Here is a 20,787-nt window from a genome sequence, read left to right as displayed (position 1 = left end):
ATAGGTCCATTTCATTAGCTAACCTGCTGATGAAACACAACTAGCCCATGTAGGTGTCCTTTGCCGTGTTTAATTTCTACCAAGAGATGTGCTGGGTCTCGTGTGCCATAAAAACAGTGCCATCTTCTTTCCAAGCCCATTTCTGCCTCCAGTTACCATACATGGGAACCTGCCATGGTTAGAACTTAAGCCTCACCCAGCAGTGCTCTTCCGATCAAGTCCAACATTGTGTTCCCCCTGTGGTGAGCCGGATGCTCCAAAGAAGCCCAAACGCAAGATAGCAATGTGTGTGAGCTCTCTACATGCCCGGGGCCCACTGTTATTCAACATCTTTATAAATGCCTTGGGTGAAGGAATTGAGGGGATGCTCATCCAATTTGCAGATGGCACCAAACAGCGATGGGTAGCTGGTGCCGCCGAAGACAGAACGGGGATTCAATAGGACCATAACAGATTGGAGAACTGGGCCCAAACTTAACAAGAATAATTTCCCGAGACGCAAAGGAGGCCCCCGAGCAGCTGCGGGCTGCGGAAGAGGCGCTCCGGGGAGGGGGCGGGCGGGCGGGCGGGAGGGTCGGCCCCGCACAGCCCCTTCCGCCGGGCAGGCCGCTCCCCGCGTCCCTTTGTTTGGCTGCGGCGCTTCTTTTCTCCTGGGGGAGCCTTAGCGTCCCCTCCTTTTTAGCGGGGGGGGGGTTCCAGGGGACATTTTCGCAGTAATAAGCCCCCCACCCCCCCACCCCCCCACCCCGGTTTCTACAAGAAATGAACCCCCGTGAGAGAAAAACCAGTGCAAGCAATACTGCGGGTGGTGCGGGGGGGGGGCGCCGCCGGCAGCAGAGGCGCACGCGCTCCGGGAGACCCCCGAGCCTCTCTCGCTCGCCCCGCAGTTGCCTCGCCCACGCTTCCCTCTGCCCCTCCCGCAGCCGGCAGAAGCCTCCGTCCGACGGAGCCCCCCGCCCGCCCGCTGCCTCCCTCCCTCTGCCGCAGCCCGAGCGCCCGGGGCGTGGGTGGCCCGGGGGCTCCTGGCTGCTTCTGGGGCTCCGGCGGGGGGGGGGGGAGGCGGCGCGCGGGCTGCGTCACGCCCGAGGCGGGAGGAGGAGGAGGAAGGAGCCCCTCGCCGCGCGCCGCTCCCTCCCTCCCTCCCTCGGCCGCGCGCTCCCGCGCTCCCCGCAGCCCTTGGCGAGCGAGAGGCGAGAGAGGCGACGTGCGGCGGAGCTGCAGCCGGGGAGGCCAGGCGGAGAGCCGTGCTTGGCTTGCGGAGCCACCAGCCCAGCCCACATCCGCAGAGGCAGGAGGCGAGGTAGGCGCAGAGCCGCGCTCCGGGGGCGAGGAGAGGGGGGGGGGGACGGGAGCGTGGCCTGGCCCCCCCGGGGGTGGGGGTGGGGGGCAGAGAGGACAAAGGGGCAGAGGAGGGTGGATGGAGAGGAAGGATGCAGGGAGCCCAGGAGGGGCGCCGGGATGGAGGCGGGCAGGCGGGGGCGGAGGGAGGAAGAGAAGAAAGGGAAGCCAGGGCTTGCGGGGGGGGCACCCAGAGGGGCGAAATGGGTCTCCCCCCCCCCGACACTGCCTCCTTCCCACCCTTGCAACTTGCAGAGCAGGCTCCGCGCAAGCGGCTCTCTCGCTGCGCACCGAATTGCGGGGAAGGAAGGGATCGAGCAGCGCACTCCCCCCCCCCCAGCCCTCCATGGATGACATGTTAGGAAAGTGGGGTTGGTCGTGCCCCCCAGGGGGCAAGTGGTCTCGTATCGGGAGGGAGGCTGGCCATTTTTTGGTGCAGAGTGCTCTTGTGACCCGTCCTTTGCGCTTCCGCACGTGTGCATTTTCCAGGACTCCCTTTCGTCCAGGAAAAGAAAATGGTGAAGCTGGGAAATAATTTTAGCGAGAAGAGCACAAAGCAGCCCCTCTTGGAGGATGGATTTGACACCATCCCCTTGATCACACCCCTGGATGTCAATCAACTACAGTTCCCACCTCCTGATAAGGTACAGTCGGTTTTTGGTTTCCACCCCTGACAATCGCACCAGATCTCAGGCAAACAACAAAAGAATGTCTGTCACAGAGGCTTGCAAAGCAACACTGTGAAACCAGGTTTTTCAGTTTTGAGAAAGATACAGGTACCAACACTTGTATAGTTTAAAGGTTTTCCTTGAGAATTAAATCTATTGCTACTTCCTGTGAACCTTTTAAATTACAGTATCATATGTCTGGTACATCTGTTTCAATCATATAATATCTCTGTGTCTTTTTACTCCATTTTACAGCATCTGAATCTCCAAATCCCCCATTGTTTAGCCAGTAACCTGCTGCCAACCTCATCCCTATGTGTTTGAATAAGAAGTTCATTCTGAATAATGAGGTTGTTTCCAGGGTTTGCAGTGCAGCTTAAGAAATATTTTTGAACAAAAATATTCTCAGATCTTCTCCATTAGATTTCCCTAGAGAACAACCCCATGAGGCTCTTCCTCGCCTCTTGCCTGGACTGATAGGAAGGAGGCTTTCACAAGAAATGCTTGTGCCGCTAAAGGACATGCAAAACGTGCTTGTCATGCATGGGTTCAATTACAGTACATTACCAACATCGTGAAGTGATACTTTTCTAGGGACAGAAAGGGAGTCATAGCTTATGCTACAGATTTGACCTGGTTTCATGGTTATTGCCTCTTCCCAGGGAAAAACTACAGCAGAGAATCCTCAGCACCCACACAAAATTATAGTTCTTAGTACTGTGGGCTGGGGAACCCAGACAATTACACTGGAATAACCTCAGATAAGTTTGGTGGCACTGGATTTGTGAAATTCCCTCCCCAGGTGTCTGGTGCTGAAGTAGTTATATTTCTTTGGTGCCAGGCAAATACTTTCTTATTCCCCCAGGCTTCAAAATTTCAGTTGTTTTAACTGCTGCTTTTGTCTTTTTATTGCTGTACAATAATTTTTGCTATTGTATTCCATATTATTTATGATAGTTGTTTGTTTTTTAAAAAATGAAGTCCTATGTGAACTGCAGGACGATATTTACAAATTTAAATAAAAATATCCTTTAGAGACAACCCAGAGCAGGTACTGGCCCTTTTTAACTAGCTTGTAAAGATAAATTGCAAGTAATGCTTGGAAAAAGAATCTGTAGATATACTTAGGGGCCTGGAAGCCTTGAATATCAGATCTGAGAGCTGTGGTTGTTGCAACATAGAACACACAAAGGCTTTGTTGCAGCTGCTCTACATGCTTTTGTTCACATCCCTGGGTGTGGCTTCTTGCCCACCAGATACCCTCTTTGCACTCAGCCCAGCTCTTCAGTTGTTCCTACATAATTTTGTTCTCCAATAAAGAATATGACAAGGTTGTATATGGGATAGGAGCATATATTGACATGTCCCCTGGAAAACGTTGTTAAGTTGGGCTAGCTAGTAAAGGCTTTTGGCTACTCTTTTTGGCTTTTGACGCGTGTTCCCCTTCCTTCTTCACCAGAAACTGCCAAATAATGTAATCGGCAGTTGGGCGTCAAGTACATCTGGAAACTGGGTTCCAGGCTGATTTTTCATAATCATATTGCTCTTAATCAGAGTAAACCCGTTGAAATTAATAAACTTGACTAAGTTAATTTCTCTAGGTCTGCTAAGAGTAAAAGTCGGTGACTACCACCCCTACTATACTTGTCCATATAATAAACAAGAACTCCTGATGCCAGCTCTCTCCGGCATAATTTCCATCCACTCTTCACCCTGGGAGCCACAAAAGAAGTGTTTAAACCATAGGCTTCACAATCCTTCCTTTCATTGCATAGACTAGTCCAGGGATCAGCAACCTTTTTCAGCTGTGGGCCGGTCCACCATCCCTCAGACCATGTGGCGGGCTGGACTATATTTTTTTTTGGGGGGGGGAATGAACAAATTCCTATGCCCCCCAAATAACCCAGAGATGCATTTTAAATAAAAGGACACATTCTACTCATGTAAAAACACACTGATTCCCGGACTGTCCGTGGGCCGGATTGAGAAGGCGATTGGGCTGCATCCGGCTCCCGGGCCTTAGGTTGCCTACCTCTGGGCTAGTCCCTACAGCTGAGTTGAAAATGGGCCTTCCGGCTCCAGGTACTGGTTGTTGGTTGTCCCACCCCACGCAACTTGAATATGCGATGCCTTCTGCCACTTAACAGGGTATCCTGAACCAAGGCCATTGTTAAAAATTCCCTCTCCACCGTGTGGCCCATAGGGCAGCGGTACAAGGATTTGTCAGCTGGTACCTCTGCCCAATAAGATATGCCCCCCCCCCCCGCTGAAAGCCGATGGGTAGCTGCACACTGAGAAGGCTACAGTTTCAGCAGAAATTGTGTGACTTGCTTTGGTCTCACGGTACCACAAGGGATGCCCCTGTGTCCTGTCCCTCAACCCCCACTGCTCTGTCTCTCCCTTTTCCAAAACAGCCATTTTGCCGCTTGCAGCTCCCCAAGAACCATTTTGGTTAAAAGTAGCTGCAGACATGGATGTTGCCTCCTCTGCCTTATGGTAGCCAAGTAGCAATGCCGGGAGCATGTGCATCCCAAGCGTATGTGCAGGCAGACATAGATAGCTTGAGTGGGGAACCCCCTGTAGAAGCCCGTTGATAATGATCGGGGTCAAACTGCACATGGCACTCAGTTGTCTATTAGTGCTGGCAGGAGCAAGAGGTTTCTTCCTAAGGCTAATGGAGGATTTTTGGTTAGAGGTGTGATGGGGGAAGAATGAACACTTCCCCTTCTTGTGCGTTGTGGTCCTTATGAAAATGGCCTCTTCCAGCTTGCTACTATTTAAAAACAAAACCTGGAATACTGGCTCATAACACATTCACCTTTGAAGTTGGCTTAGTTCTCAAGCGTGCAATTTCCGCACATTCCAAATCTTGGCTGGCTCCCTGAGATATCACAAGGCCACGCCCCTCTCTGGGCTAGGATTTTCATATGGTTTTGCTTAGGTGGTTTTTAAATAAGCAACTAGTGCAAAAAAGGACATTCAGTTTAATGAATGTACATTGTGTGTGTGTGTGTGTGTGTGTGTGTGTGTGTGTTTGAAAAATAGAATAAAGGCAGTTAGCTTGAGGTATGGAAGTGGTGGAGAAAGACAATAGGCTAGGACAATAGACTTTCATCATTCAACTGGCAATTGTGTCAACTGCATTCTGAATGCAGGAAGAAGCTGGGCTCCTTCTCCTCCTGGAATACTGTGCATTATGACTCCCTTTTTGCATCTACTTGTACCTAATTCCTTCTAGATGGCGGATGCTGAACCTGTGGCCCTCCAGATAACCCTTTAATTCCCTTCAAGCATTTAACTGTTTCCACAGTTAAGGGCTTAACCAGAGGCTGAAAGCGAGTATGCCTGGCACAACTGAAGTTGATTAGTATTTTTCCCTAGCAAACCTGTTTCCTCCCAAAATCAGAGGAAAATGTGGGTTCACAGTTGCTTCAGGCAACATCATGCGACCTCCCTGCAAACAGATCACATTGATTGCTCAGTAAATCGTTGGAGTCATTCTACTTCTCTGGAAACATTGCACAAATAATCAGGTAGCCAACAGTCCTGAGCTAAATGTACTAGTGATCTGAATGCGCTTAAGGCATCTTCTTCACTTCCTGAAAGTGAGCAGTGGCCAATGGCTAAAAAGCCATTTCTGCCCAAAACCAGGTCAGAATTGAAATCAGAAAACCTGTGTTATCCAGGAATGCCAGTAGATGAACAGCCACCACCTTGCCTGCAAAAGGCACTGAATAGCTTGAGCATCTTGACCAAGAAAGGAAGGTTTGCCACTGGTTGCTGTTTTAAAAAATTAACAGAACTTGGAAAGCATTTCTTCAAGAGGGGTCTTGCAGCTACCTCATTTTTGAAGATGTCCCTCATGCAATTCCATTAACACACTCTTGCAGAGGTAGGAACATGGCTTCAGCATGATTTCTTGGCCCGATTTCAGACTGGTGAAAAGAAGTGGGAAATGGCAGGAGGGGTGGCAGAAAGAGAGAGAGAAAGGGGGTGTGTGTGTGAGAAGGAGAGACAGGAGAGGGAAAGAAACAGCAGGAGGGAGAGAGAAATGGCAGGTAGCCACTCCCACCTTTGCTTCCAGCTGCTACAGCATAGTCCTTGACAGAAGAAAAGCTTGCTCACCTCTGCATTATATGGTGCTGTTTGCTAGTGATGTGATTTTAAAAAGGAGACTTTTCAAGGTTTCATTTTATGGAGAAATTCTACCTAGGAAAAGAGCATGGTGTAGCAACAGGTTTCCTCAGTCATGAGGCATTTTGAAGTTTTACTATTGAAATTAGTGGACTTAACAGTTGAGTAAAACTTGGTTGAATGCCACCCTATGTCCTTCTCTGATATGGTATTGGATCATCAAATTCTGCCCAATGCAGTGAGTTTGGAAAGGGCAGTAATAGTACACTTGGTGTTTATATAGTATTTCCTGTAAAGTGGTTGGAGCCCAGCGTTGCCTGAGCAGACTTCAGCTTGTGTCACAGGACTTCCACTTGTGGTCCCTCCAGAGCACTCCAGTCTCCAACCCTCCAGCGCACATTTTGAGGCACGCAGGGGGCTGCAGAGGGGAGGGGAGAAAGATGAAGGCCTGCCGGGGATGTTTTGCTCACCAAAGAATGGCACGGTGTACAACCCATTATTTCAAGGAACCTTTAAGAAAAGGCTTAAGGAAAGGTGGGTCAGTGCTATTGAGCTGCCCAGTTTATAGCTTAACCTCTTAGTCATGATGCACAGGAGCTCCTCATAGACCTTGAATCTGTCCAGCTTTCTGATTCTAGAAAACAGCACCATTTTTAAAGGTATTCTGCAAGGATATATATATATATATATATGTCAGGGCTCGCCAACCTTTTGGGGCACATTTGCACATCTGGAGAAGCTGTCATGGGCAGCACACACACAACCCCTCGTGTCTCATAGACTATTATATTGGCTACAACAGAATGCTTCTTTCAAGGCCTGGAAACGATGCCTTATGAGGAACGGCTAAGGGAGCTGGGCATGTTTAGCCTGGAGAAGAGGAGGTTAAGGGGTGATATGATAGCCATGTTCAAATATATAAAAGGATGTCACATAGAGGAGGGAGAAAGGTTGTTTTCTGCTGCTCCAGAGAAGCGGACACGGAGCAATGGCTCCAAACTATAAGAAAGAAGATTCCACCTAAACATTAGGAAGAACTTCCTGACAGTAAGAGCTGTTCGACAGTGGAATTTGCTGCCAAGGAGTGTGGTGGAGTCTCCTTTGGAGGTCTTTAAGCAGAGGCTTGACAACCATATGTCAGGAGTGCTCTGATGGTGTTTCCTGCTTGGCAGGGGGTTGGACTCGATGGCACTTGTGGTCTCTTCCAACTCTATAATTCTATGATTCTATGATTTTTTTGGGGGGGGGGGAATGCTGGGGAGGGAAACCTGTGGGTGCCATGGAATGCTGCTGTGGGCACATGTGCCATGTTGGCCACCCCCAATTTAAGCCACCCAGCGTTTAAGGGAGATTTATAACCTTAAGCACATTGAGGTGAACATGAACACCACTGGAATTGCAGATGTCTGCTCAGAAGTAAGCCCCGTTGGTGCAAGCCCCATTGAAAACAGAGTAAGGATGTTTAGAGTTACAGCCTAAGGATGTTTATACACTGGGGGTAAAACACAAGCTTCCTTTTGCACGGAAATATACCTAACTTAGAGACTTGAATGATGGCCTAATATGACACCAAGGTAAGGGCAAGACTTGGTGTCAAATTAATGAGAAAAAAGCAGCATCACAGGAAATGAAGTGGTTGTTACACATCTGCTTCCAGAAATAATCTGCGTTCATAATTTCCCAATACAGTGGCAGAAGAAGGCGCATGTTACGCAGCTGCTTAAAAAGTGGCGGGGAGATCCTTGAGACATCAAAAACATTAAGGGTGACCTTTCCCCATAAAGATCTTCATTCAGCAAATGAGGCCTTGCCATGATACTTTGCAACCTGGCTTTTAGGAAGTACAGTAGCCCAAACCTGGCTTTTAAAGGAAGCCTTTGAATTAATTTAAATTGCTGCTGCGTTCAGCTATTGTGATTTGCCTTTTGTTGGCTCTTGTTTTTAGTAAGTTACTCTTTTTAATACCTTGAGGGTCGTTGAGAGAAAGCTGGCACATAAATATTATCACCACCCATGGATATGTTTCCTGCACAAGCAAACCCCACTTGAAACAAACAGGAACTGTTTCACAGGAGAACTTTCTGGTAGATTATGCTCATAATGTTCATGTCACTGAGGACGGAATTGCATGTAATGAGTTGAATCACAATTTGAACAGCTTTCCCCCGATGCCTCAGACGTGTGAGCAGATGAGCTGCAGAACTGGATTCATCAGGTTTGTTTTGTGGCAGTTGCCTTCGCTGCAAACTATATTTAATGAGCAAGTCATGCACAAAGGGAGAGACGGCTGCATTGTTATATGTTTGAGAGTTTGGCTGCACCAATCAAGCTGGTAATTGGTCTCCTGTTGATGTTCCTTGCAAAGGTGGTGGTCAAGACAAAAACAGAATATGAACCTGACCGCAAGAAAGGAAAATTCCGTACTCCTAAAATAGCTGAGTTCACAGTCAGTATCACTGAAGGTGTCTCAGAACGGTTTAAGGTAAGTCATATCATAACTTTATTTCTGGCATAAAGAAACAGATGCTTGACTTATTCTCTTGTATTTAGAACCTATCACCTCGCTCACTTGGGCCTTGCAGGTGACTAAACAAAAAACAACAACCCACAACTATTGTTGCATAAATGGGAGAAGTTTGAAGTGAGGAATTAAAATCTTTAGTTCTTTGGTGGAAGAATCATAGTGGAACCTTTGCCAGAATATTGTCTTTTTGGTGCCTCTTGAAGACATTCTTCTTTCAGCAAGACTTCTAGGTGGAGACTTTTATCCCATCTGGTATCCGATGAATTTGAATAGATTTATAGAAGTGTTGCTGTTTTTGAAAGAAAAATGGTGATTGTGTTTATATATGCTAGAGTTTTAGCTGTTTTATATATGCAGTTGTTCTGTGTATGTTTTTATTTCATTGTAAATTGTGCTTGGGAAGCCTCATGAGAAGTGATTCATAAAAGAAATTAAATATTTATTATTATTATTATTATTATTATTATTTATTAGACTGAGATTGCTCTAAGAAAGCCCCACAGACCTATATGCAAAATCTTAGGGCTCAGACCAACAGGATAGTCTCTTGCATGTGCCTCATTTAAATTAATGGGAACTGTGTGTTTAAATATGGCATGTGCAGGATAATTCCCTATTGGATTATGCCTGTTTATCTAGAGGTTGTTATTTATTTAGCATAAAGGGATAGCTCCCTGAACCTCTGCTCCTTCTTTCCCATGTTAACTTTAATTTCCTTAAATGCCCCTTCTCCTTATTCCTTTGTTCTTAGGGTCTGCACTGGTCAGTAGACTGTCTCAGAAATTTGATGTTTGAACTCATGAATTTGCTGGTTTTTATCATCCATTTGATGGTGCATGAAAAATGTTGTTCTCTAATACTGTAAACTTGCAAGTACCACAGGCCACCAAATCAGTAGCGAAGGATAAATCCTGTCCAGGTTGGAAATTGTTGGAGGGCTGATTGAAAGGTTGGCCAAAAATCAATTTGCTTTTTCTTTTAAAGATTGGATGTTCTTGGTTAGCAGAGAAACAAAAGATTAGCTTTTGTTGGAAGGTGAGGATGGATTAGGGCTGTTTCTGAATGTTGCTATCCTTGGCATGCATCTTGAGGCAGCCCTTACTTATTCTGTACCAGTGGCGTGAAATCCCTCCTACTGGATGTAATGGGTGAGAAGACTTGGCCTTGCTGGTGACTACAATTTCTGTACTATATTTTTTTTGGACTTTGCATAACAGAGGAGCATAAACCAACATGAGACAGAACATCAAAAACCCATTACAAGTTCCTGGAACAGTGTGGCTGTATCGGGAAGAAGGTGTAGCTTTGCTAACCCAATTGTCACCAGATTAGACAATAAATATGATTTAAAAGTACAGTGGTACCTTGGGTTACATACGCTTCAGGTTACAGACTCTGCTAACCCAGAAATAGTACCTCGGGTTAAGAACTTTGCTTCAGGATGAGAACAGAAATTGTGCTCCGGCGGCGCAGCAGCAGCAGGAGGCCCCATTAGCTAAAGTGGTGCTTCAGGTTAAGAACAGTTTCAGGTTAAGAACGGACCTCCGGAACGAATTAAGTACTTAACCCAAGGTACCACTGTACTGAGTCATTGGCAAGTGTTTGGAATTTAGAGGATCAAAAAAAGAGAGAGAAATTAACCGTCTCCTAGTTCAGATTACCTAAGACAAAGATAGCAGATAGACAGGTGAGCTTCTTGGTAGGAAGGAAGCAAAGCAAAATTGTAACACTAAAAGGATACACATAATAGATAGCATTGTGCTGTGACACAATTCATATCTGATACCCAGTCAATGCCTATAAAATTTGTTCCAGTTACAGATAGGTAGCCGTGTTGGTCTGCCATAGTCAAAACAAAATAAAAAAATTCCTTCCAGTAGCACCTTAAAGACCAACTAAGTTAGTTCTTGGTATGAGCTTTCGTATTTGAAGAAGTGTGCATGCACACGAAAGCTCATACCAAGAACTAACTTAGTTGGTCTTTAAGGTGCTACTGGAAGGAATTTTTTTATTTTGTTATAAAATTTGTGCAACTCCATTCAGAAAGCAAAAGGCCTGAGGAAGGCATAGTTACAAAAATAGTTACAAAGATTGGTGGTGAAAGCAATCATGTATAGCTATAGAATCGCAGAACTGCAGAGCTGGAAGAGACCCCAAGGATCATCTAGTCCAGGCATGTCCAACAGGTAGATCATGATCTACTGGTAGATCACTGGACGTCTGTGGTAGATCACTGGTAGATCATTGACTCCCCCCAAAGAAGCTGAACAACTGTGGCTCCCCTCCTCCCTGAAAAAACTCAACATCTTTGACCCAAACCCCCCAAAAGGAGGTAGATCACTGCCAGTTTTTAATTCTGTGAGTAGATCGCAGTCTCTTGGGAGTTGGCCACCCCTGATCTAGTCCAACCCCCTGCTATGGAGGAATATGCAGCTGTCCCGTATGGGGATTAAACCTTCGACTTTGGTGTTATCAGCACCATGTTCTAACCAACTGAGCTACAGATACTGGCAAAAGGTTTGAGGCAAGGTTATTTCTTAAGAGTTTCTTCCCATACAAATAGCTGAAGCTGGTGGTAATGATGACATGCTGCACTGTGGGAGTTTTCAACTGGTAGAAAACTTTAGGTTTATTATTATCCATTTGTCAGGTTATCATTGGACTAGAAAATAAACTAAGCTGCAAGGAGGAGATGGGAATCTTTCACTTCCATTTTGATTAACTTCAGCTTGCTGTGTCATCCCAACTCAAATACAGTTAATATAGTTAATCTTAACTAACATCTTAACTATAATCTTAACTATGATTTATTGAAGTGTCACTAAACCATAATTAAGACTGATCGTTTTTTTGTCTGGGTTCAGACCTGTAGTTGGTCAAAAATGAATGTGCCAGTGACTGTGCATGACACTGAGGCTTGTTTAACATCAGTGGTTCTGCAGAGCGCCATACATATCACTAATATGTCCTGGTCCTTCCACTAGTGACTAGTGGAAACAATGGGTCTCAGACCCGACCTCTGCCTTGCACTCAGTTTCTGAGGCAAGTGACTTGGCTTTTGACCTTGTTTTCTATGACTGGCCATAGCAGCCATTTTGTAAATTAGGGTGCTCCCTGCCCCAAATGTCCCTATACCCACGACTCTTTGTCAACACTCCAAATGTGTCCACTATCCCAAAAAAGCTGGGGACTTGTGTCCTATAAGAACAGTTTAAGATTAGCCTACCTGCATTTGTGCCAAACTAGATGAAACTCTGAGGACGCGGGTGGCACTGTGGGTTAAACCACAAAGCCTAGGACTTGCTGATCAGAAGGTTGGCAGTTCGAATCCCTGTGACGGGATGAGCTCCCGTTGCTCGGTCCCTGCTCCTGCCAACCTAGCAGTTCGAAAGCACGTCAAAGTGCAAGTAGATAAATAGGTACCGCTCCAGCGGGAAGGTAAACAGCGTTTCCGTGCGCTGCTCTGGTTTGCCAGAAGCGGCTTAGTCATGCTGGTCACATGACCCGGAAGCTGTACACCGGCTCCCTCAGCCAATAAAGCGAGGTGAGCGCCGCAACCCCAGAGTCAGCCACGACTGGACCTAATGGTCAGGGGTCCCTTTACCCTTTTAGATGAAACTCTGTGAGATGGGTGATCTCTAAGCAGGTTGTTGTTGTTTTTAAACTAAAATGCAGTTCTTGGGGTGAGAAGGAATCTGACTGGAACAGCAGTAATAATTAAGGGGTGCTTAACACTTTCCCTTCAGGTGAGTCTTCCAACCCAAAATGGCTTGGCCAGCTACTTTTTGCCCCAAAGGGAGATAAATATAAGCATCACACACAGTATTTCTCAGTAATTCGGAGCAGCTTGGGGAAGGGGGGTTAATGTGTTGTTTTTATTATGTATTTTGTGATTTTATGTTGTAACCGCCCTAAGACCTACAGGTATACAGCGGTATGCAAATTTAATAAATAATAACAATTCTGGGAGGAGACAAGTGAGCTGAAAGGTGATTTGGCCATCTGTCCTGGATGCTTTAGTTAAGATTCCTGCATTGCAGGGGGCTGGACTAGATGACCCTTGGGGTCCCTTCCAACTCTACAGTTCTATGATTACATGCCTCTATAAAAAGCAAGGCCAAGCCCTGGTTTGCCTCTTGTATGCTTGGAAGCTCAAATGACAGTTTACTGTGACACCTCAATTTAACCAATGTCCTGGGTCCAAATAAGAATTGAGTTCTAGTAGTTTCTAGATCATTTTGTGTGTGTAACATTACTAAAACGTGTACAAAATGCAGCATAGTGTTTTGTAGATTAAGACTTCAAAGTTACATTGTGAAATATAATCTACCAACAACTTTTATTAGAAGCAAATCAGGATGTTTTTGCGTGTAAAAGCTGAAGACAGCTATTTCATGCAGGTAGAAGAAAATAAACCAAAAGCAACTCCCGAGTCATATATACTCGGAGGATTATTAAATGTTTGGATTGTTATGTACTAGTGGATGGAACATGAAAAACCCGTTGTCACTTAGATATTACTTTATGGTTATCACACTGAGATTACCTTCATGGTATTAGATTGTTGGGTTTGGCTGCTAAGTAACGGATACATTGGAGAGAATTTGCTGTAGGATTTTGCTCCCCTAGAGAATTGCAGGATTTATCTTGATGCTGAAAAGGAAAAGGGAGGAGAGGAAATCCGTACTTTATCCAATTATATGTATCCTTTTTCATTCTAAAGCTTTCAAATCACAACAATCTGTAAGTTTCAGTTACACTGCTTGTAGCATTTTAAGGTGGCCAATTCTCATTCATGATTGCTTCCCGTTGGGGGGGGGGCTCCCTGAGCATTTTGATCTCCTCTCTCCTACCCTTGCAAGTTGTTCTGGGGGTTTTCCTGACCCCCACAATGCAATCTGAGCTTCAGTTTATTGTTCTCCATCCAGTCCATTAGTTTTAGGACTCCCAACACACAGAACACAGTGACTTCTGCATCATTGCATGACGATCTTTGCATGAGGGTCCCAGGGGCAGAAAGCATCCAGAGAGGTGTCTGTTAGCAAGGCCTTCAAGAGACAAGCAAGCAGCCCACAACCTGGTTCATATGCTACTGCAACGGAGCCACTCCAATAATGGAAGAGCCAAGAGGACTGGGCAAATGGTGTGGCTTCATCTCAGAACTCCACTGCCCTCCTCTGTGTAGCAGGAAGGAAGCACACTGCCCTGGAGGAATGGATTTCAGGGGAAAGGGTCCCATGTCTTTTGGGAGTTCTTCAAAAATGAAAATACATTACTTTTATCTTAATTAAAAGACATCACTCTTTTCTAGTCAAGCATCTCTGGGAATTTAATCTGTCAGTACGGTTCTGGATGTCCTGTCCAATTTGAATGGTTGGAATATTGTTGCTCTTGCTGTTTCCTATGGTAATGGCAGTTCGAAGAGTGGGCTAGGAACCCTCAGTACAGTAACACAGCACATTTCTGGCATCTCTGACCAGCCAAGTGTAAATCCCCATTCTCCCAATGCAAGAATTCAGATGGCCAAAAGAAGGAGGGGATCTTTTTGGCATTGTGACTGCATGAACTTCTGACGGACAAACTGCTCGTCACTTCACTTCTCCCACTTTTCAGTGGAATATAGACAGGGCTAAGTATGAATCTAAAAGGACACTTCGTATGTTCATGACATTTTCTTATGAAAGAGTGATCAAAAACAGAGTAGAGCCCTTATCACCAGAAGCAAAGATAAGTCACAGCTTGGATAATCCTCTCCAGGGTAAATCAAGGCAAATGGAACACAGGTGACTTGTCAATAAAATGAGCAATTTCAGCTCTATTAGCATGGCAGTCACTGTGTGGCTTATAGACTTAGGTCCATAAGGGATTTTGTTTCTGTATTGTTGGGGAGCAGATGAAATGTGGAAGACACCAGTTCTATTAAATACAGTGGTACCTCAGTTTACAAACGTAATCCGTTCCAGAAGTCCGTTCTTAAACCAAAACTGTTCTTAAACCGAGGTGTGCTTTCCCTAATGAGGCCTCCTGCTGCCAGTGCCCTTCCACCATTCGGCTTCCATTCTTAGACCGAGGTAAAGTTCACAAACTGGGACACTACTTCCGGTTTTGCGGCGTTTGTAAACCAAATAGTTCGTAAATAGGGCTGTCCTTTAACTGAGGTACCACTGTAGGCATTAAAGAACCTGTCCCACCAGACATTGCCTGTCTATCAGGAGCAAACTCTGCTAAAGGGTAGAGCTTTCCATCTTTAGAAGAACAGGGAAGAAGTACCAGAACTCAAGTTGGTTTTTCATTGGGGTTGAATGAAGCCAGAAACATAAAAGAGCAGCCTTTGAACAGGTACTGGCATTCAGAGTTTGGTGTGAAACATTTTACCAGAACAATTGCAGTGAGCAAGGCTAAAAATAGGCTTAAGAAGCAGACTGTATAGCCATAATACATATCATTTGACTCTTGGTTAGCAAAGAGGAAAGACGCTCTCTTGTGCTGCTAGAATTGACTTAATAAAATCTGTTTTGAAGTAGATGCTGTGCTTTTCCTAAGTTCAGTTGACACACCAAACCCGTGCTCCAATTTATGAGGTGGAACTAGAGGCACAAGCCTGTAGGGATGGGGAACCTGTGGCCCTTCAGATGTTGTGGGGACCCCCAACTCCCATCAGCCGTAGCAAGAATGGTCAATAGTCAGGGATGAGCCGAGTTGTAGTTCACGCATCTGAAGGCCCCAGGTTTCCCATCTCTGATCTAAGCAATGTGTGGTGTTGGTGCACAGAGACAATTTTTACAGACTCTTCGCCCTTTCTTTTGTGGGGGAAGAATCACAGGAATTGGGCAACAGCATGAATGGACTCGTATGTCACGGTAATTTAGGTGCACAGTATATACCTGCTCCTTTACGGAATGAATTGGAGCTCTGGTAGGTTTCAGAACTTTCCATCATTTTCTGGAGTGGTTTTTTTTGGGGGGTGGGGTGAACAGTATGCAATAAACAGAAAACTGTCTTGCTAAGTATGTTGATAATATATTGTCTGTTTGCAGGTAACTGTTTTGGTCCTTTTCGCCCTTGCATTCCTGACATGTGTTGTATTTCTGGTAGTCTACAAGGTTTACAAATATGACCATACCTGTCCAGAAGGCTTCATTTTCAAGGTAATAGTTTTCTAAAACCAGCAACAACAGAACACAGTGATTCCGATGTCTTGATCATCTGTATTGTTTTAGGGGAATAACTAATAATGAAAACTAAAGGAATGGTTCAAATAGGTTGGGGTTTAGTTCAGGTTAAAAACTAAAGGCGACCTGAGGGACTTGCAAAATTATGAAAGGCAGGGAGAACATGTTATTTCTGTCCCTCTCAATTCAAGGCTATCTTGTGCTAATATTCTACATAATTTAAAACAGTAACAGAAGCCCTGTGCACTTGTGGAGGGTGTTTTGGTAATATTCCAATCAATGTTCAGAGAACTGAAAATGAATACAGAATATGTGTCAGCCAATGAAATAATGTTAGTTGATTACTTTTGCCTATTCAGACAGTAGATTTAAGTTTAAATAAATGCAGGGTTTTAGACTCCTGACTCTGCTTTTTAGAGATGCTGACAGGTGAGAAAACTCAGTGTTTAATAAATGAGTTATAATTTGCCACACCAATCATGCTTATCAACTCCTTTGAGAACATGGACATGCCCCCGGATCCAGTTTGGAGCTGAATGTGGACTTAAGCAAGCTTAAACACATACACCACTGAATGGAGAATCAATCCCATGTGCCATCTGGTCCAGCACACTTTCCCCTCTTGGTCCAAGAGCTGAACCTTGAAGCAAAAATGAAATTCCACTTAATAGCTGCTTGAGGCAGGATGTTCCTAGATTTTGTCTCTCCCACCTGGCTGCTCTCCTTTCCCTCTCAAGCAGATGACTGGCAACATTTCTTTAAAGTGCTGCAGGAACCACATCATCAGGTACTCCACATAGAGAACATGTGTTGAGGAAAAGGTCTATTATAGAAAGGTTTTAAGGAGGTTCAGCCATGGACTTGATAGAGCTGAAGTGTAAGAAACTAAAGAGTCAGGTTGGAGCGGGGGACTTCATGGGAATAAACAAAAAAGTGAGATTTTTCAGTGATTAAGAGTGGTGGACTCGTAATCTGGTGAACCGGGTTCGCGTCTCCGCTCCTCCACATGCAGCTGCTGGGTGACCTTGGGCTAGTCACACTTCTTTGAAGTCTCTCAGCCTCACTCACCTAACAGAGTGTTTGTTGTGGGGGAGGAAGGGAAAGGAGAATGTTAGCCGTTTTGAGACTCCTTCGGGTAGTGATAAAGCGAGATATCAAATCCAAACTCTTCTGAGTGCACACAGCCAGGATTTTGCAGTTCTTGCTTCAACACTTCTTCTGTCAAACTGCCTTTATATTTGGAGGGAGTTTTAAAAGTTGTTTAGGGCTACTGGGATGGAAAATTGCATCAAAGGTGTGCATGCATATATATTTTTTTGAATGACTGGAGGTAGGGTTTGTGCTGGATCATGGTCTATGTGCCCATCTCCTACTGAGAATCTACAGGAAACAGGAAGTCCTTTTATGATTTACATATAAGGGGAAACTGTTTCACTCTTCTAATGCGTATCTTGGAGGGATGGTGTATCTTTCTAGGGTCTTCCTATGTGACAAAGCGTACCCACAGCAGACTGAGTGAGAATTTAGGAGAAAACTTCAGTATTCCTTCAAGTTGCACAGGATGAAAACCCAGGGAAAGGGTGGGTACATGGGTGTTGTAAGCAAGTACAATATGCAAGGCTAGAAGACTGTGTTTTTAGTTTCATGGTGCAGAAGTTAAGGTGGGCACATTTGTTGTCCTGCTGTGTTATATTTGTTTTATTCTTGTTACCCACCATGGATTAAATTAAATTATAAACAACAATAGAAAAATGGCCTAGAAATAATTTAAATACATTGAAATGATTGTCTTTCAGAACAATCAATGCATTCCGGCTGGATTAGAGAACTACTACTCTGAACAAGACTCTAGTGCTAGAGGGAAATTTTATACAGTTATAAACCACTACAACCTGGCCAAACAAACGATCACACGATCCGTATCTCCGTGGATGACAGTGCTTTCAGAAGAGAAACTTTCTGAGCAGGAGACTGAAGCAGCTGAGAAATCGGCTTAATGTGATTGATCTTGTTGATTGGAAGGTATCAAGGGGGCTTTCATCGAACGTCTCATTGTTATGGATAATTTAGAGGTTACTCATATTTATGGTGCAATTGCTTTGGTTTGCCGATAACTGCTTTGCAAAAAGGAAAAATAAGAAAATAAAAACTTAGACCATTAATGGCCAAGTGCATATCAGCATTGCTTTAGAGCTTTAACACCAGTTTCTCTGTTAATAATTCCAACTTAGGTACCTTCTTGCAGTTTAGAATTCCGTTGAGCCATCCAGGGGTTTGGACACAGGGGAGAATTGTGCATTTTACTGTGTGTACTAATGTTTCGTTTTTAAATCAGTTTTGCAATCTGAATTATCATAGCCATAACTAGAAATTATGTGGGTTAGTTAATAAACTGTATTTAAAATTGATTTGCGACTCCAAGATGAGTACCAAAAAATAAAGTTGGCCTGTTTTTTCTCACTGTAACAGATATGTTAGAAGTAATTAAGTTCTTTGCAACAAGGCATGCTTAATTGTTGTTTTGTTAAAGCTGTGAACATTTCACTGCATTTCCACTATGGTTAGAGAATCTTGTATATGGACTTGCACTGACACAAAACAGACACTACGGAAATGTACATTTTAATGGTGGATCATGATGTTTAGTGAATGTGCAAAAATGTTAGGCAGCAAAATATTCTGATAAGTAGTGGAGCCCTACGGAACAGACAAAAAAAGCCACTGTAGAGGTAGCCCACAAGGTAATATGTGCAACACGACAGGAGGAGTAGTTTTCTTAGAACTTTCTCTTTTTGTACAACATTAAAAGGTTTCCCTTTTTATATGTTGCAAAATGCTTTGCGTTAGCAGCTCCGTTTGGGCATTTTCTAATCTTTAGACATTAAGGCTGCAACCCTAAGCATATTTACCGGGAAAACAGTTCCACTGGACTCAGTGGGACTTTCATGTAAACATTTTAGAACTGGGTGTAAGGGAGAAAATGCATTAAATGCATAAAAAGAGCCCTATTCCCATTGCATTTCTGAAATGGCACGTGGGGAAAGGGAGGAGACATGCTGCCTTCTTGAGATAAACTTGGATGGGGTGGGGGAGGGGTGGGGGGAGTAGTAGACAAGCCTAGAATTGTAGGTGCACGTTTATTGTGTTGGCAAGTTTCTAAACTATTACATGTTTATTATTTATAAACCTTTCAACGTACATTACATAAATATTTTCATTAACTTTATAACTGGAAAAAGCGGCTTAAACATTGGGTGGTCAACCTGTAGCACGCCTGGAATAAACCACGGAAATGTTGCGTGGCAGGCTGTGGCTCAGAGATTGGCTCTGCCTCTTGCCCATGTGTTCAGTGCTGTGCTGTTGTGCTAGCATGCACTGCAGAGGCGCCAGAGCAATGCTTTCTAAGTAGTGGCACTTGACAGGATGTCCAATGGTACAAGTACCCCTGGTTGAAAAGCACTGCACCAGAATTATACTCTCTCAAACCTGGGCCTTGACTTGCGTACACTTGACCGAAGGGTTGGTCATCACTGGATCAAAGCATTCAGCTGCTATTTTTGTTCATGCTCTGAATGTGCTACTTCCCAGTGGACATGTCAAAAGTTTCATTATTTTTGTAGACACATGCTTTCCAAAAACACATATGTAGTAGAACAAACATGGTTGGTTCCACTTCTGGTTACATTTTCTCCCGATACATTTCAGCATCGCGAGCCTGCTTTAGCAAAAGCCAGTTGTTTTTTTCATTAAGAACTCTTCATACTGAACATAGTTTCATGTTGTAAAAGAACTTTTAGTATGTCATCATTGCTGTGTGGAATGCATAAAAGCAATAAATTATGTGCCAAATCTTTCTTTTGCATTTTGAAAAAAAAAGTTCGGTCCCATATAAACATATTAAACTATACCATGTTTGTATTTCCTAGTAGTCAGGTACTTTATTGAATGTAAATTCACATGTAACTTTTGACATTTTCACTCTGTGTAAAATAAAGAAAAAGGAGGATAACCAAGTCTCAAGCTCAGTATGTTGACATAGATATATGTATTATTGCATTTAAAATCAATCAAAAATGAAGGATTCCAATCACTGTACTTATGGCAACATTCACCTCAAGTTTTCCTATGATGATTATTCTACATGTCTACGATTGAAGAATTTGGATTACTTTGTTCTCTGTAGTGGTGCATTTATGTAAAAAGAAAGAAATGGAAAGCAGTTTTGTTGTAAATTGAAATGCCAACTGTGAAGAATCACATTCTAAACAGTCAAACCTTTCCTTTTCAATGCAATCTGGAATTTATTTTGCCTTTCTGGAATAAGGTTCATTTAGGCCATCAGATTGATTTTTTTCAACCTGTCATGTATGAACTTTGTTGACAGATGAGACTCTAGGACTTGCTGTGAACTTCAGTGAGTTCCACTGGCTTGGTCACTGAGCAGCACTGCAAAACTCCCACCAGCAATCCATGTGTGCAAAAATATTTAGAAAGAGACCATTGTAATAAAATATTGGGTAAATAGCTAAAAAGCTATGTTGGTTGATACACTACAACAGTTCCCTGTGTGAACTTACACTAAACCTAACTTCCAGTTGGACCAGTACTTCCTGTAGCAGGAGGTGTAGAAATGCACATGTCTGGTCAAGGTATTTCGACCATGATGATGCATGAAATACAAGACGTGTTGCTTTGTAAAGAAAACATCTTCAGCCAGTATCAGTCCCAGGTGGCTTCAGCAGATTTTGGTCAGGGCTATATGAATAATGAATAGGCCAGGGTTAGCTACCATACCAGTCCAAGAATAGCAAAGAAAAGGAACACATCACAAGGAAGAAGAGGATCCACACACGAAATCCAGCATTATTCTTGATTGCCTGTAGGGGAAAAATACATCATGTTTTCTCTCAAAAGGGTCTAATTCAGGACAAGGCAAAATCTTTTCCAGTTT

At 44.1% G+C, this 20,787-nt stretch overlaps 2 protein-coding genes across 2 annotated transcripts in view; one reads left to right on the top strand and one right to left on the bottom strand.

The window, feature by feature from the left end:
- Positions 1-1,283: 1,283 nt before the first annotated feature.
- On the top strand, positions 1,284-19,845 carry NSG1 (neuronal vesicle trafficking associated 1). The gene is made up of 5 exons (XM_081876500.1): positions 1,284-1,300; positions 1,828-1,982; positions 8,506-8,622; positions 15,702-15,812; positions 17,633-19,845. The coding sequence occupies exons 2-5, from the start codon at positions 1,854-1,856 to the stop codon at positions 17,831-17,833; spliced, it is 558 nt and encodes a 185-aa protein (XP_081732626.1). The 5' UTR covers positions 1,284-1,300; positions 1,828-1,853; the 3' UTR covers positions 17,834-19,845.
- The window catches only part of STX18 (syntaxin 18), a 52,135-nt gene continuing 51,096 nt past the window's right edge, over positions 19,749-20,787 (bottom strand). The window contains exon 11 of the mRNA XM_081876434.1: positions 19,749-20,713. Coding sequence (XP_081732560.1) covers positions 20,618-20,713 — 96 coding nt within the window. The 3' untranslated portion in view covers positions 19,749-20,617. The remainder of the gene's footprint in view (positions 20,714-20,787) is intronic.

The sequence above is a fragment of the Podarcis erhardii genome (assembly GCF_964252035.2).
Source record: "Podarcis erhardii genome assembly, chromosome: 9".
Classification (NCBI taxonomy): domain Eukaryota; kingdom Metazoa; phylum Chordata; class Lepidosauria; order Squamata; family Lacertidae; genus Podarcis; species Podarcis erhardii.
Note: the sequence above shows the minus strand (reverse complement) of the source record. Positions and strands in the feature narration are given on the sequence as shown.

What these genes read in the sequence shown, in the direction of transcription:
- NSG1 (XM_081876500.1), top strand. Translation starts at nt 1,854, where the DNA reads ATGGTGAAGCTGGGAAATAATTTTAGCGAGAAGAGCACAAAGCAGCCC. An exon ending in AGTTCCCACCTCCTGATAAG is followed by an intron (nt 1,983 to 8,505) that starts GTACAGTCGGTT and finishes TTCCTTGCAAAG; the next exon opens with GTGGTGGTCAAGACAAAAAC. An exon ending in GTGTCTCAGAACGGTTTAAG is followed by an intron (nt 8,623 to 15,701) that starts GTAAGTCATATC and finishes GTCTGTTTGCAG; the next exon opens with GTAACTGTTTTGGTCCTTTT.